Source organism: Topomyia yanbarensis, unplaced genomic scaffold (genome assembly GCF_030247195.1).
Source record: "Topomyia yanbarensis strain Yona2022 unplaced genomic scaffold, ASM3024719v1 HiC_scaffold_179, whole genome shotgun sequence".
NCBI lineage: Eukaryota > Metazoa > Arthropoda > Insecta > Diptera > Culicidae > Topomyia > Topomyia yanbarensis.
The window spans coordinates 1-17,872 of record NW_026683359.1 but is presented as its reverse complement, the minus strand read 5'-3'; the positions used below and the strand labels follow the sequence as shown (position 1 = coordinate 17,872).

Genomic DNA, 17,872 nt, shown 5'->3' with positions numbered 1-17,872 from the left:
CTTCTGTAGTGGGTCAAGGTCTTTCGGTGTACGGTAGCAATTAACATATCAATAAAAAATCTAGCACCACTAGATACCATCAAGCAGATGTTTTTGCATATTTATCTAAACTATATAAGAGGAATACGTCTATAGGTGTTTCTTTCTGAAATACGTCAAATTAAATGGTTGTCGAATTAACACTCCACGAAACAGTTTGGCATGACTGGTTGCCGCTTTGACATTAATTAGTTATCCAGTTGGTTATCGATTGCGATTTATATAGTAGTCGGTATTTTTTAGTCATTGCATGTTTCCCATGTCTGTCGAAAATCGTGTAAGCGGGGAAAATAGTTTTGGTGTCCAATTTTCACTAGTTTTGGTTACTCGTTCCTCAATTGTAAAGGCAACTAGTTCAATGATTTTTACTATTGAATCACGAACGACTAATACCACTCACTCATGAGTTGTTCATAAATCTGACAAGAAAAGATTTCTTAGCATTTAACCATCAACAATTTATCAGAATTAAAAACGAACAACTGGGAGTACTGGACAAAGCACCCGGCTATTCTCTACTAAATAAACGTATGCTGTGTGGCACGTGAATGGGAAAACTGCCTACAATAAGTGCTGGTTTCCGCTCTGGTCCAAAAATACTAATTGCCTTGTTGTACTAGTTTTATGGACACGTTTTGTTAATAAAGTACCACACGATACTTGATTGTTAGCGCAACATGCTTCAATTTTGCGGAAAGGTAAACAAGGCACGCGATATTAGTGTTGGAATGTTAACGCCTAACCACCGTTTATTCAAATTAATATTAAGCTGCAATTTGGGATTGGCACACCCGCACTGGGACTAATTGGAACAAATGACCGTTACGTCGAATGTGATACTTTTGGATTGAGTTGTGCTGAATGATTTATTGTGTTGAATTATTTAAACGTTGTCCAGTTGCTTAGTGTTGATTCGCAGTTTTGTCGGTACACTTTTCTCATGTCTAGTAGTATTACACCGTTCTTGCTTGAAGGCTCAATGCTGATTAGCTTATTGCATTTCTCAAATAATTTATATTACACGATTTCCGCTTTCTGTTTCACAACCTATTAGGTGTTCTGTTTAGTGTTGAACAACGTTCAATTCTATCCATTGTATTGATCAAGTAATCGTGTAGTGTGGTGCAATTATAATCCAAGCACTATTTCAAGCTAAACAAGACATCTAAGTGGTTTTCCTTCGATCAATCGATCTGGTTGATCTAACTAGCACAGAGTTCACGGCGCCTTCCCCATTCCAATTCATGTAACTGACCGGCTCAGGTGGCTTTAGCCTGGCGACAAAGAGGGACATTGCTTCTTGAAAAAATATATCTTATTTTCGGCATATCGAATGAAAGAAACTTTTTTTCCGACACGGTTCTTCTGTCTCGTTTAGTAGAAGATTTTGGAAAATGGCATTCGTTTAAAATCTGGCTTCTAAGCAAGCATTAACAAATATTTACTCATCATTAGGCCCAGCAGTAGCGTTCTCCCTCAGTGATCATCTTCTATTATGCTCATTTTAAAGATATCAGGCACAAAACAGTGAGCGTTTCCAAACACGGATGTTAAGTAAGGACACACAGAAAAAATTGTTACCAGATTCGCGAATACAATACTATGGTCCATGAATACTGGTACAATCATGGTTTTACGTTACGAAAACTACACCGTGAGCAAGAATTCAGTTTTATAATTATTTTCAATTTTGTCTCAGTAACGCATGCATAACGCTTTTATATGTTGAATATTTCAGTCACGGTTTCCGCCGTTATTACCAAATCGTTTCTTCGGTACATGAACTAGTTCAAAACTTTATGAACATTATTTATAAACCAAAGGTTGACTCGTAATTTTATTCATAAATTTACGAACATTGTTTACGGTCCGACTATACGATGTGGACTAATCCACGATTAATTGTATCTTGTTCATGATCTGGTTTTCTTGATTGTGAATAAGATCACAAAATCAAAACAGCCTGGATATTTCCACGCGAATAAGTTAGTCACTATTCACCATTTGTTCTCCAGAAATAGTTCACACAATCATAAAATTTATTTCCATTTATATGATGTAGTTCATAAAATATGTAACTTAGTGATTGATGGTCATAACTTCCTGTGAACAATATCACAGAAATCAGAATATAATCCATTGATTCATGGACTGGCTCATGATCCCTAGTATATTAATAACGATTCGCCATCCGTGCTAGTGAAAAAAGTTGATAAAAACATAAACAATTATTCATGGAGAGTGCGGTCAAGTGGGTTAGTTTTTTTTGGCGAGCTCGAGCGATGGTATTTTGACACTGATTTTGACAAGCATTCGTTGGGCAAGTTGTACATCTGGCAACGTTTTGGCAATAATGATTTTATGCCTGGCTAAATATTTTAAAGCTAAATCTAATAAGGTGAAGGTACTTTTTTCGATATTTTTAAAATCTGATGGTACTATAGGTTACTATATTCGAAGTTAAATAATCAATGTACACGCCTAGAAAATAATCGGTTCAACTTTTATTTGAAAAATACGAATACTGCAGATCATTTAAAAATTAATAACACAAATGATAAATATAATCCATTGACATCATTCAGGTAAGAAAAGAAGTGGCAAATGATGTGAAAAATCACGAAATCGCAGAAAGAAATTTAAAAAAAAACATGTTTTTTCAGCAGCTGCGTCTGGCTTTGTACTTGCGGACGACTTCTTCGGTGTCCTCGTCATCGCCAGAGTGTGGAGTTGAAGTTGTTCATTGCTTATCTGTGCGATTGCTTAGCTGTGCGACGATCATGTTTGTGCTTCGGAGCATTATTTTTTGGATTCATTTTTCTTCTCTTTTTCGATAATGTTTTAGCATTGAAGATGCTTTTCTCCATTATATGGAGCTGGGCTAGGTGTAGAACTAAAATCTGAAATTCGATCCGCGTCACGAAACTTTGGCTTAATTTCAAACAACTGTAGCACTTTCAATTGTTGATAGATTTGCGTCATTCAAATACCAATCGATCTAGAAAAGTCCAACTTAAAAATTAATTGAAGCTTCAAATTGGTATTGCAACTGTACACTATCGAAAACTCCGTATTATTGTATAAACCATGTGAAAAGCAGCCAAATTTTCGCTTACGTTTCGTTGCTTGTTGATGGATTATTATGGTTCGAACACCAATCGTTTCAGACAATTGCCAGTAAAAAATTGCTATCAAATTTATTTGTGCATTTTAATGGTACACTATTTGAGAAACCGTAAATCTGCAAAAAAATGGAGAAAACAAAAAAATTCACAAATTTCTCTAACACAGATCTCATCTCGACACTCATCAGCGTCATACACATGTTGGTTCCATCGTTTAGATTTTTGTTGTAAATATTTGTTGTTTGTTGAACATTCACGTTTCATATGCTACAATACACAACAGTAAGTAGGGAAGCTAAAGGGTGCGTACCGCTGTAAAGAGAGTTTGCCATCTTCACGAGAACTTATGGCACTGTTCACGGATGGTGCGAAACTTTTAAAAATGGATTTCGGATAGAAATTGGAGGGAAATATAATTGAAATTATTATGAAAGGTCCAGTAGTTCTCAGCTCTGGTCTCTTTTAAAATCAGGCGTCCGTGTGTTTAGTTCGCATCTCACTGGTGAAGTTTATTATACCTCCCCCCCCTTTGGAGCGGGCAGATAGTTTTAAAAAGTGTTGCGATCGTTCAGGTAGTTTAGTATTTTGCCATGAAGCAGCGATCATCTTATTTAGCAACCTTGTGCTGCAAAAATTTTCACCAGGGCCTCTTAGTGCATCTTAGCGCTTCTTCGCACCACTTCAAATCATCCAGCACACGGTTCGGCTCGCGAATACAGGAGGACTCCGCGCCTAATCCGTAAAGGATCATCATCCGTCAACCGGCGCTGCACGCCGGTATTCCAAACCCTCGGGCCGCTGGCCCTAATCGTAAAGGAGGGTCCCCTCTTGGTGTTGGCCATTGCGGTTAGCCGCGGTCACGCCGATGCTTGCCAAGGAGGGAAGACGCCTGCCTGCATCCAAGCCAGCAACACCCTGTGGTCCGCGCAGCGGCAATCTGGATCACCATCGTACCGGGAACCTTCGGAGCCTTCATCCGGCCCGTTTCGCCGACGTCCGCGAGGGGATCTCGCCCGTCGGCATCATCAGTGTCGAGACGCACATATACAGAAGCAACAAAAGTACGGTACGTTGAGTGATAGCAGTAGTGCACACGACACATTACAACAAATGTAAATTACACCCCACACCCACACACTATAAATACCCACAAATAAAAAAGTGGACAAAATATGAAAGTTGTAGGTTTTTGCTGTTGATCCGCGTTGCCCTTGATTACCCGGTAGCTAGCCGACCCTGCGATACCAGCAAAAGAGTCGCTTCTACCGTTAGAGCCTTGTTCAATCGTTTGGTAACACTCATTTGATCGCTTGATATAAAAGGAATGCTTCTTCCCGAATTCCTTCATTACCATGCCTACTCTGTTGGTAGATTATCGCTGCTGCTGCTGGCAGGATAAATGCGCATCTATCCTTTGACATGAGCCACGGAAGGGGAGCGTTTGTTTGTGTGTACTGGAAAGATTTTGTTGTTCGCAGTTCCGAGCGAAGATTGCGCGACAGAAGCGAGATAGCGAACTGCTTATTTATACCGTAGGTATTGTTCCTGCCAACCAGATTAGAATCCTTTCATAGGATTCTCGACCCGAATCACAAGACATAGTTATTAGCTAACCGTTATTATTAGAACGAATACGTAATGAAAAGAAAATTGAATTAGAAAATTCCAGTTATTAACTTGTTTTATCTTTGCGTTTGTCAATGGTTAATTCTGTATCTTTAGCAGTGAACAATAACGTGCCGACAAGGTTTGAATACTTTATCGGATTCTCGATAATGGAAAAATAATCGAATTAGAAAATTATTTCTCTTAACTTGTAACTTTCTGCTTATTAATGATCAATTCTGTTTTTGAGGTAGAATACTTCTAACGTTTCAATATAGCGGCCCCGTTTCAAAATATTCGTCCGGAATTTTACCCGAGTTTTTGAACGTGAATATCTGCTGTTATACTGAATGAAATCATATTTAAAGAAACAATTTTGTAACTAGTTCTGTAGTATGCACAATTACTGAAAATAATGGATTTTGTGAAAGTTAATGACTACTGCACCATGATTGGTTCGTACAATTTGATTACAAGCGAACCAGACCAGCTCCTCCTCTTTGATGATGGAAGTAAATTATTTTTGTTCGATGGCCGGCCCCTTCGGGGTTGGACATAAACTGAACCCAGTATAAAACCGGGGGCCGTATTCGAGTACGGCATCATTCACGTTCTTTTGGTCAAATCCATCGTTTGCTGAGAAAGGGTCACTACACCGATCGTGTCGATGAACTACACCGATCGTGTCGATGAAGGAGCACCCCTCTACCTGTCAGCAGTGATGAATATCTTGCCACCAAAGCAATGGAGCTGGTTAACGCTGCCCGTGTTAACCAATAGACCAGGACCATCCCTCTTTATCTGCAGCTGGCCATTCGAAATTATGAAGAGCTGGACAAATTGCTCTCCGGCGTGACTATTTCCCCAGAGTGGTTTGTTGCTTAATGTCCAGGCCACTCTGCTGCCAAAGAAGACCGGCTACTACCGGAGAGGAGAAAAACGCTGATGGTGGTGAGAACGCCAAAAAGGCAACTGCAACCGTTAAGAAACCGGCTGCGAAGAAGGCCAAAGCTGCGACGTAGCGGTAGCAACTGCCATTAAACAAAGGCCACCAAACCGTCAAACGCTGCAGCGAACAAGCAGAAAACCCCTAAGCTAAAGACGGCCCACCGGACCTGCCAAGAAAGCTACCCCGAAGAAAATTAGTAAAAGAAAAAAAAGTAAATTCTCGTGTCCCAATAATTGCCAGTAAAAAGATATACTAATTTTTTGTGTGTTTGAATACATATACAATTTTCACAAATTAGTGCAAGACTTTCCCTAATACAGACCTCATCTCGACACTTATAAGCGTCCTACACATTTCATCGCTTACGTGACGAAAGAATTTATAGCTTAAAGTCACATAAATAAAACAAGCAATAACGAATTTCATCGCTTGATATAAAAGGAATGTTTTTGACCTAATTTCATTATTGCAATGCCTACTCTCTTAGCAGAACGAGAAGGATTGTTGCTGCTGCTGGCAGGATAGCTGTTGCATCTCTCATTTGACATGAGCTACGGAAGGAGAGCGTTTGTCTGTGCGTACTGAAAGGATTTTGTCGTTTACAGTTCCCGGAAGCAGTACGGCGAATTGCTGGATTATACCGTGTGTATTAGCCTTGGCGACAAAGTTCAAATCGTTTCGTAGGATTCTCGACCTGAATCACAATACAGTTATCAGCAAACCGTCCTTATTAGGACGAATACATAATGGAAAAAGAATTGAATTAGATAATTCCTTTTATTAACTTTATTAATTTGTAACTTTGTACTTGTTAAGGATCGATTCTGTATCTTTATCAAAAACCAATAACTTTGAAAGTAACGTATTGTGCCTGTGCCCTGAAAAATGATGCGATAAAATAAATTTGCACATGGTGTTCGCTAGTCATGCTGCATTTTCAATGTGCTACCAAATTGGCTTAGAGCAAATTAGGACAAATTAAATCAAATGTTAAAGCATGAAGGACTGAATATTCGAACACTTTATTAATTCAGTCGCAATGGTCTGTACAATGGTCAGATTTGGAAAGTTTTCACATCGGTTTGTTTGGAAAATACACGTGTTTCAGTAGAAAAAGTTTCGTCTTGATATGATCAGTAAAAATTTGAGCTAGATAAAGGATGAGAACAAAAAGGTGGGTGGGTAATGTCTGAGATATAACCGTAATGAAGTAGAATACATTTAAGATTTCCCTTCTAACTTGTGCCGTGAATTGTTATTGGAAACTATAATTAAGTCCACAAATAGCAGTCGTTTACGCTCGAGCAAATACCCGCCGCTGAAATTCCGAATAAATAAAACACTGTAACACGTTTGACAAACGTTTGTAGGTGGCGCAGTGATCGACGCAATGCAGGTGAAATGCAGTTGTCAAACACGTGTAGCAAACAGTTGCGTAGATGGCAATAGTGAAACGCGGATTTCCAACGTTTATCAATTTGAAAGTTTACACAGGATTTATAAGAAATTTCCTTCTAGCTTAAATGTCTGTTATCTGTGGTAAGTCGTAAGGCTGATTTTTTTCCAAATTTGTTGAACAATAATCGTTATTAATCGAATTCGATAGAATGCCATTGCAGTGTAATGGAATGTGCAAGGACTTTAAAACAATGAACATTTTCTCCAGTACCCCACCAAAATCCTCAACTAACGCCCGTCGTTCAGTAAGCACAAACCTCGTTGAGTCCGCCCGTGCTTTAGAAATACCTACAGAAACATGTCAGCAGATACCTTAGTGATAAAAACGAATCACGTATATCCAAAATATGGAATGTGTGTGCCAATAGGTCCATTTCCCAGATACCTACAAACCGCCAAAAGTATTTAGACATAAGAACTACCAGCTCAAGAATTTTTTTTCCACAACGCTAACTAACAAACAGCACAAACACGTCGCACTCTGCAGTGTGCTGAGCTCAATCCAAACCCACCCTACCAACTTAATTTTGCAAATCATTAACTGTACACAATTCGAACCATACCATAGCATTACTATAACTGCTCATTCCAAATCGCGTGCGTGAGAAGCACACAGCAAGAAACAAGTGCAAATTCGAACACGGTTAACGGTGTTTATTGTCGGTATAGCTATGATGTTGCTCGTTTGGCAGGCGAGCGACGAATGATACAAACGGACACGCGGTACTTCTATTTATAACTTCACGCATTTGATTGAGTCTCTCAGGTGCCACAGCCCCCATATTGATGTTCTCGGTCAGGCCCAAACTTCGGGTCACCAGCGCGAACCCTCCGTCATTGGTAGTAGCGTTGAAGTTGTGGTATCTGACGTTGTTCTTGCAGTTGTCATTATTAATTGAACAACAGCCACAAATTTGGCTTTAGATTCAACTACTCCCAAATACGACATTAATCGTTCAATAGCCACTTTGTAAGTCCGTGGTGCCAGATCATATAATTTGACTTCAATGTTTCGATTATCCATATACATGGGGATCTAGCGTTGTTAAAAACAAGAACGTGTTTTAAGTTGATCTGCGTAATGAATCGTTTCGCTTGGACCAAGTTGTTGATCGTTATCAGCATCGCGTGCCTGATATGTTCGAGCCAGATGAAAGTTACTTCCGAAAACCGACGCTGTATTTTCACCCTCAGCAAATATTCACGAATGCTCGGTCTTATGCGAAAGACCAGAAGTCAACGGCCACCGTATTAGGCCGAATAATCACGTTTTGTTAATGAGACTCACCATGCAAGAATTAAAGTATCGGTTTCCTTTATGCTGCATGCCTGCTTTGGAGTTCTCATTAGCTAGTGTGGATCATTCGGATTGAAAAAAAAAGGTTTATTCAACTTGCACTGAGATTCCTTCCCTGGCAGAATCCTCTGGATATACCACGGTACCCGGATCATTTTCGTCTATTCGATCTTGACTCACTGAAACGACGTAGGAAAACTGAACAAGCAGTATTTGTGGCAAAATAATTAAACATCGAAATCAAATCCCTGAAGACACAGCCCCTTCTTGAATTTCGCGCCTCGCAACGATCCCTGCGCTCGAATTCATCGTACGACATTTGATCTCAATGAACCGCTAACAGCATTCATTCGAACTTACTCCGCAATTGAACATATGTTTCATTTTGCTGATCCATCGCATAAGTTTGCACAGAAAGTGTCGCAGTTCCCAATGTTATGGTTTGACCAGTTTAAGGCTATTTTTGTCGGATGGATTATGTAACTAAATAAAAAAAATAAAAATAAAATAGTGCACGTATTGAAACCTCTCAGATGACGCATTCTAATTTCAGCTCATAACCTTTTGCAGGCAATCCACGCTATCCTCTCGCATCAAAGTTTTTTCGATTCACAGGGGTTGAAATTCCGTTTGCGTTTATAATCCATTTTCTTGAATATAAAACTTGTTATTGCATGAAAGTTCAATATTTCTTGGTTGAGAGGTTATTTGGGTTATATCGAAGACTGCATATCAAGAAGACTGGCAACTCTGTCCAGAGTCTGGAGACAGTAACAGCAACGCCACTTGCGGGTAAAGGTGGTACTCCCCATAGTGATGCACACATACATATACACTTTTACATTAAGCTTCCCACCTTCCTCCAGTAGAGGCGCTGGAACCTCTGTCGCTTCTCGTTTGTATGGAGGAAGGAAAGAGATATATGTCTTCTTAATATTGAGTTTTCGGTTACATGCTATACAATTATGTGTAATTGAATTGATATTGGTTGCATTTCCGTTTTAATATGAATAAATTTCATTTTTTTGCCGGAAAATCCCTTTAAGCGCATATTAATTTCGCTAACACCTCTCGTGCTCTATTTGCACAAACCGCGAAATTGTTTAATTTTGTCATATTGTATGTGTAAATATGAGTGTGTGAGGAACATAGCGGTGTTTTTACAAAATTGCCAACAAAAGTTTTTCGACCGGAATTGCTAGACACTCAAGTTTATTTTTCGAAATATAATACTAGTAATATTTAATTATTAAAACAGTCCTTGCATCACGATCATACAATTTATATTGATTGCCTTTTCATTTTATAGTGTTTGAATATCACTAGAAACCTTCTAACTGCATATTAAAGTGCAAAAATATAATAACGTAACATCATGTGGAACAATCCCAAAATATTTGTAATGACAGATAAATAAAAAAAGACTGAGGAAAATAAATATTATTCTACAAAACGAGCTTCTAGTTAGAATACGTAGGGGACCACAGGTCCCACAATGCCACTCCTTGGAGCCGTCTATATTGACTGGTAAATGGGTACCACAATTAGCGCCATGTTTCTGTCATGTGCACCTTTACCTGATCGGTACATATAGCTCGCAAGAGTGTTATGAATAAACTGTCCGTTAAAGTACAGTTCACATTTTACGTTCGACTGTACAATTTAATTTTATCGACAATATTTTTCCAATTCATTGCGTCTATGCTCGCAAACATTCAAAAATTATCAAGTCTTGCTTCAGTTGATCCAACCAGTAAACTCACTGACTGTTGGTAGCATGGACAGAATAGGCTGATTAGAGGCGCAAGTTTGACGAAACCAGCTGCGATTTCAATTTGAACTTTTATAAGCAAACTAATGAATTGTTTATCGGAAATATACCCATAATTTTAAACAAATTATGTGACTACCTATTTTCATGGTTTATTTGGGCAATATGTATTTAAATGTGATTGAAACAATTTCAAATGTCAATATCGGGGTTGTAAATGCTCGATCAACTGTGCACGTATTTATATTGTGAGCTGCAATGAAGAGAACGATTTGATCCGCTAAAAATTTACGCTGTGAAATTATAAGACCCATTTCAAATATGCCGTTCATAAAAAAAATGATTAAAATAGAACCTAAGATACTTCCCTGGGATTCACCAAAACAATTCCAGTAAAACTTTCGCATGTAGCTTAGATAAAAAACGATGATATCTTAGACGTTTAATGCGTACACGGTGGTATAGTGAATTTAGGCACATTATTGCATTAAGATAATTCGCACCGTATTTTTGAATATGAATATTTTTGAAAAAAAGTTTAGTTGCGCGCTAACAGATTCATTGTTTATTGCGAAAAGTGATTGAACATACATTTTAAACAATTCCTGGCCCCCATCGGTATCAATGCCACACATGTGCTAATGTATGCGTTGGATAGGAATGACCAGTTACTACTGAGTCGTTCAATCAACTGGAACAGGTTAATTGAATTGCGATTTGCCTGTCGTATGGGCGCGCGTAGTTCGCCGTCACCACCTGCGGTACTATTTCCTATATAAAGGTCTACTGAAGCCTGGGCATTCTTTACTGGTCATACATATTTTACGAGCATGCTTTTTAATATGCTAATTGCTTTGGATTACGAGTAGTTTGCCGCCACTTACCTGCCGTTTAATTGAACGTGGGAATATCATAGAACCTGCCGATTTACGACCGGCACAACGATTGAAGAAGCCTGGAGCGAGAGATCCTTGACTGTAGTTTTTTTCTTCTTTGCTGTGAAACTACGGAGGGTGTTGCCTGTCGATGTAAATTTAATTAAAATGTGTTAATAAGTCGATTACAGCCATTTAAAATCGTGTTTCAATATAATTTTTTAGCTCAGCTCCCTTGCAGCTAACCCATCGATTATGATGCCAGCTCTGCGTTAGATCCAGTAGGTATATGCTTTAAAGCAATAACTCTTCAGTAATCATTATAACTTAGGTGTGTCCAGCATACATTGTATAACTATATACAGTTACGAAATGAATGTAGTTTTTTATCTGTAGACTATTCAAATGAGACCAATGAATATACCATCCTGTGTTAGAATGTCATAAAACAATACAACCTGCTTGAAAACGTTACAAACCATGAGGGATGACAAAATAGGGAATGATGGTTGATAAAGCGCTGGCATCGTTATTACACACCTCATCCCATTCCTCTGTATTTATCTGGATATAATAACGAGTAAAGCACTCTATAATTCTGATGGCGCCTTATTTCCTTTCCCCATTTCATGCATGTCACATAATTATTTCCATCTTCCCATCCCAACACAGGATGAGCAATTATGTAAATGGTGTTTCGCTTCTCCTTTCGCTGGCGACAGACAATGGAATTGTTCGTTGAAAAGTGTATCATTCGGAATCCATAGAACCGATATGTGTGGTTCATCTGATCGGCATTAACAGTGTTCGTCATTCGAATCGTTTGATTTGTTTTTTTGTTTTTGATTTGTTTGACTTGTGTAGTGTATACGGACCAGAAAAGTCTTTTTTGGCGAATTTTAACATTTGAGGGCACAAATTTTTTTTTAATTTTGTTGAAAATTTCTCACAGCTTTATAACGTTACTATGGTTAAGTAATGATACTACCACATAGTGTTCACACCAAAAATGTCTTTTCAATCGATAACGTGTTCGCTGATTATAATCCGATTCCAAGTAACAAACCAAATGCTCAATGGTTTGATTGAAATATTACGGCAGTTCTATCGATGCAAGACTGAGTATAACTGGTTTTATCATTATTTTTGACAAGGATATGTAGTTTTATATGGGCATTAAGAGTGTTTAAAGAACATTTAATCTCCTTCGTCCTCGTGCTTTAAAAGTTATCGTTGGCGCCCTCCAGTGAAATATGGAACTAAAATTTCTAATCATGTTCTAAAATAATTCAAAACATACTATTCAGTTACTCCAAAGTAATGTCACTCAGTGGAAATGGAAACGTGAAGTAAAATGCTGTTGTTATAATATGTTCCATTTTGCTGTACACCGGATCTTGTTTTTGCATGAATTTTTGACGTAGGACTACGTCTTTGTTTTCGATATGGCAGTGCACTTTGCAAATTCTACAAAAAAGGTATGTAACAAAAAGTCCAATTTTAAACGCATATAATTCTGTCATCTCACGATAAATTTTCAATTATTTTTGCGCATATCGCTCCGAAATACTTCTAAGAATAGATTCCAATAGATAAACCCAAAGATTTTTGATATCGTAGCATTAAAAAATTACATAATGTACAACTTAGTCAAAACATCGCACATTTACACACAGAAAGTAGCGCTTCCCAAGTCCGGTACGACATATTTGTGTACCTAGCGCGCTACGCTTGTATGAATGACATCATCATCGACTATTTAAAGAACGGATTTGGCCGGACAAGCTCAGTTGTCTGTTGAACGGCAGGCGGAGCAGATCACTGCGCTGCGTGTTTTCACAGCCAGTGCAGCTGAGTTAGAAGTCCGTTACACTGGCTGTGGAGGTACGCTACCCGAGCAGAGTCTGACAACAAATTGAAAACTAAACTTGATGTTGTGATGTTCGGCAAATGATTACTCAGGTTGTTGTCGTTTTAGTCGTTTCAACGATTAAAAGATCAAAAGGGAGAGCAGCAAAATTGTCCTATCAAACAGAAAACTAATTCTGTTATCAGTGAGAGTAAATTGAAAGCTCATCACATGTTAAAAAAAATTTGATAACAATATATGTATTCACTTTGATATTTCACCAAAGAAATACAAACATAGAAAATTCTTCTAAGAAACAAGGATAGCAAAATTGTCATGTTTAAAAAATCTAAAATTGATAGCAAAATAAGATTTCAATTTGCTGCCATTATCAAAATATGATTTCTACTTTTTGTAATTTTGATGTTCGTTTTTGCTCAGGTACCCAGTGCCGTTCAACACGCGATTGAGCTTGTCCGTTCAAACACTATGCTTTCTTTTGTGTTGTGCTCGTTTCTAGAACACTTTTAAGCACAATCTCGAACACAATTATGCATATACAAAATCGCTTGTACATTCGAGCATTTGCAAACACGAATAACATAGTGTCGTGGTACTAGTTGTCTCTTTCGCTCTACCCATCATTATCAGCATTGATTCATTTTTCTTTGTGCGCTTGGGTTCAATGTTTAAGGTGAAATTGGAGGTAGGTATATATAATTTGTTAGCAGGGTTACCATATTCACAGATTTTTCTGTAATGTCACAGATTTTTTCACAATTTTTGATCACAGATTCTTTTTTTCAGATGGCAGATTTTTGGCATTTTGATGGAAATTTCATAGTTTTTTGGAAATATTGTGATTTTCCATTGATTTGTCGGAAATTTATCACTATTTTTTTCCGTTTCAGTTATCACAGATGGACCAAAATACAGATTTCAATGTAGCATCTCTGTTTGTTAGCGGTTGCGTAACCTGCATGATAGCAATCTGTGCTTTCGTTGCGCAAAGACGAAAACTTTCTTAGTTACAAATTTACGCGGATCGATGGAAAGCACAACGAAAGTTTGTTATTTACGTTCGATCAATTCATTGATTCATTTCCACTTCACGTGATTCATTTCCACTCAGTCTATCCTACTTTGATTCTGCTAATAGGTACACACTACAAAACCTATTTATGAATGAATAAACTGCCACTCGAAAAATCGTTGCAAATTGGTTTAGATTCTAGTATATTTATAGTTTCGATATATGATTAATACCAGTGCATTCGCTACATTTGTGTGCGTACATTAGGAAAGTTATAATAAAGGCAAAATATAACTAGAAAGCTTAGTCTATACTGTGAAATATGATTATATTATATTGTCTAAAATTTGATTTTTCTTCACCGGTTCAAGTTTTTTACCACATACAATCGAAAAGTTTTTACAACTTTTAAAAGTTGATCTTGTGCTATAAAGATTTAGTTCCAGATATTAGTTCAGTCACAATTTTCTGTTTTCTTTCTTCAGATCTTTTCAAATAAGTTTAATCGGCTTCAATCACCTACTGCAAATGAAATAACCTAATAACCAAGAAGGTTTGGTTCAAAATGTAACATTTAATGTTGATTTTATGTGCTTAAACTATACGTAAGAAATATTTTTGATTTATTATTACTATAAATGTACTAAGAAAATAAATATGTTACATTAAGTAGTATAGTCCTACGTCAACAGTTCGTGCAACCCAATAGGGCTGCCACTTGTAGTTTTTCCTTCCAATCGATGTATCTCAGAATGCGCTCAAATTGTATTGAGATTATTAATGTTTTTTACGTAAAAATGTCTGAAGAACACAAAAAAAAATGAAATATATGCATTGAGAGAAAAATAACGTTTAATATTCAACTGAAAAATCGCCTAGTTAGCAACACTACCGCCAAAATTTAATATTTTTCTAGACTTCTTGGACAATTTTCTTCGAAAAGCATATTGTGGCTAGATCCTAGTGTAAATAGAACCGGAGATATGATCAAAAGAAAATCAAGGGTTTTGGAAATTTGTCAAAACGGGGGTGCTCCCATGGCCCGAGGGGTGGTTCAATTGACACAAAAATTTGGGTTCAAATATTGGCCCTAGATGCACAATTCCTCACAAATTTGGTTAAAATCCCTGAAGGTCGATTTCAAGTTTGCATTTTTTTTAATCACTTCTTCCATATTCTGCTCATTTTTTTCATTTTTTTCATTCTACCAATTTTATATATTTTATTTATTGTATTGCTGTTCAAAATTTGATATATTGGGTAAGGTGGGGCAAATCCGACATAGTAAATGGTTTTGGCTATACAATGCTTATTTTACGTCGTTTTGTATACCAAATTAAAGGTTAGACTTCTGGGCAACTTTCAGTGTATAGCATTTTATTCATGTCTTGGGAAATTTTTGAGTTACATTCGTTTTACGAAAACGTTTTTGTTTTCATAAATGGTGGCATAAACCCGACCGCCTATGTTTTTGGTCAATCTTGGAATGTCCAAATTACGAGGAGTAGCACGTAAAGTTATTCCCATTGGCATCGGAGCAATTGCTCGACGAATACTATATTCATCACGTTTTTGTGTCTTTCGTTTGTAATTATGAACCATTGTCCAAAAAAATAATAAATAATGACAAGAAAAAAAATGTTTCAATTTGATAAATAAACATTTTCTTAGCAAAAAAGCGATCGGATTTACCCCACTATTTAGAGGTCTGATTTGCCCCACCGCGTCATTTTTCATTACGATGCAATTAAAAAATATGAAAAAAGATGGACTCAATTCATCTATGCACTTTGTAGGACTTTAATCAAAGCATATAAATCCACTTTTTCCTTCTTATTTTTTTATTCATTTTATTTATTTTATTCATTTTATTCAATTAATTTATTTTGTTCATTTTATTCATTCTATTCATGTTGCACATTTTCAACTTTATTATTTCTATTTTTCATTCATTTTATTTCGTTTTCTTCGTATTATTAATTTTATTGATTCTGCTCAGTCATTCCTTTTGTTTCCTTTTGCGTAATTTTTTAGTTTGAATCAATTTAATTTATTCTATTAATTATACAACTCTTTTATATTGTCCATTTTTTACTGAATGAGCTGTACTAATTTGATTAATTTATTCGAGGTATTATCCGCGCAGAACTCGAAAGTGTTTTCATCCCACCACTAGTTGGGTATCTTTTTCGCATGAGTTTTGCAAACTAATGAATGATCCAACAGTGATATTTGTAAGACATGTCTTATCTCACTGTTAGGTGGACTAAGTCGGTTTTTTTTTAAATAATTTCTCTATGGTTGAATGGTTTTAGTCAAATTTGGCATGGAGTAGAAATGGTTCCGCGATGCTGGGGATCATTTTTGATTATCCTATTCTACAGCAGTTTATACCTATTCAATTCTAGGGGCCCCGTAGCTCAATAGTGACCAGGGGACACGAGTGGCTGTTGTTCGAAGGTGGCCAATAAGGTCAAAGCTACTTTGATTGGTTATTAGTGATCTAGACCATAAGTAATAAAGCACTGATTGTATCATTTGAACAACATCATGGTGGTACCCGTTTACGTGGGAGTTTGCTGTGATCGAATTCTTTAACCCGTAACTCCGGAACCGGAAGTCCGATCAACTAAAAGTTCAAGTCGATTTGTGGAGCGATTGCATAACCTATGCGAAAGGTAAAAATAATAAAATCGAACTATTTTCCGGGGAGTCATTAACGAGTCCAGCATCCTTGAAAATAATCCTTGAACCGTACCAATATGTTAAACAGTTTTTAATCAAGCTCATATGTTCAAAAACGTGGTTTCGTGAAAATGCGCTTGCTTTACGCGGCGTGGGTCGGATTTTGTCCTGTACTATACACTGTATTTTCTTAATTAGAGGAAAACTGATCTTTAAAATGTTGTTCATACATCCTATGCAAAACTTTCTTGCATTATAGGGTAATGAGCCCATTTCCGTCCGTATTATCACACTACCCATTTGAGCCATTGGCTAGAACAGCGTGTGTCATATTTGTTCAATGCATTGGTTCAAATGGTAGTGCAATAATTGGGGCATTCGACTTGAGCCTTCGTTTCGCTCATGTGGATATATTTCACCATTTTCCAGTTATTTTTGTTATTACGTCAGTTCTTAGGATCGAAGCAAAGATGCTAATGCCAATAGGATCCAAACTATGCTCCTCGCCCTACAAGAGTAAACTTAGCCTTTATGGTTTATGATTATTCTTGTCTCGTTCTAGATAATCGCAGCCCTCGCAGTATCCATCGGTCCCCTTGCAGCCGGTCTCGGAAAAGGTTACTCCAGCCCAGCGATTGCAAGCCTCCAAGAGGTGCACCTCCGGCAGCGAAGTAATTACACTGCCTTTTCTGTGGACGATCAGCAGGCAAGCTGGATTGCAAGTCTTTCGCTGCTAGGTGAGTAACGAATGATTGCTAGAACTGATAGTGAAAGTTATCCGTACGAGTATGCACGTGTGCCGTCTTCGGGTGCTAATCTGAAAGGGAAATTAAAATCCTATCTGAATACAATCCTTCCGTTCGCTTCTCCCACAGGCGCCCTATTCGGCGGCATGTTCGGAGGCGTCGCAATGCAGTACGGCCGGAAACGAGTGTTAACGCTGATGGCACTCCCGTTTTCACTATCCTGGATCCTGACGGTGTTCGCCAAATCGGTGGAAACTATGTTTTTCACCGCCTTCGTCGGGGGTTTCTGCTGTGCCATCGTGTCCACCGTGACCCAGGTGTACATCAGTGAAATCTCATCACCGGACATCCGGGGCTTCCTGAGTGCCATCCAGAAGATAGCAGGTCACCTGGGCATGCTGATATCCTATCTGCTGGGGGCCTATCTGGATTGGCGACAG

General features: G+C 37.7%; 1 protein-coding gene across 1 annotated transcript in view; it reads left to right on the top strand.

Moving 5' to 3' along the window:
• LOC131694875 (uncharacterized) overlaps positions 1–17,866 on the top strand; it is a gene marked incomplete at both ends in the record, with an annotated part of 33,024 nt that extends 15,158 nt beyond the window's left edge. Inside the window, 2 exons of the mRNA XM_058983394.1 lie at positions 17,249–17,423; positions 17,562–17,866. Of these exons, the coding sequence (XP_058839377.1) occupies positions 17,249–17,423; positions 17,562–17,866 (480 nt within the window). The remainder of the gene's footprint in view (positions 1–17,248; positions 17,424–17,561) is intronic.
• Between the last annotated feature and the right edge of the window lie 6 nt (positions 17,867–17,872).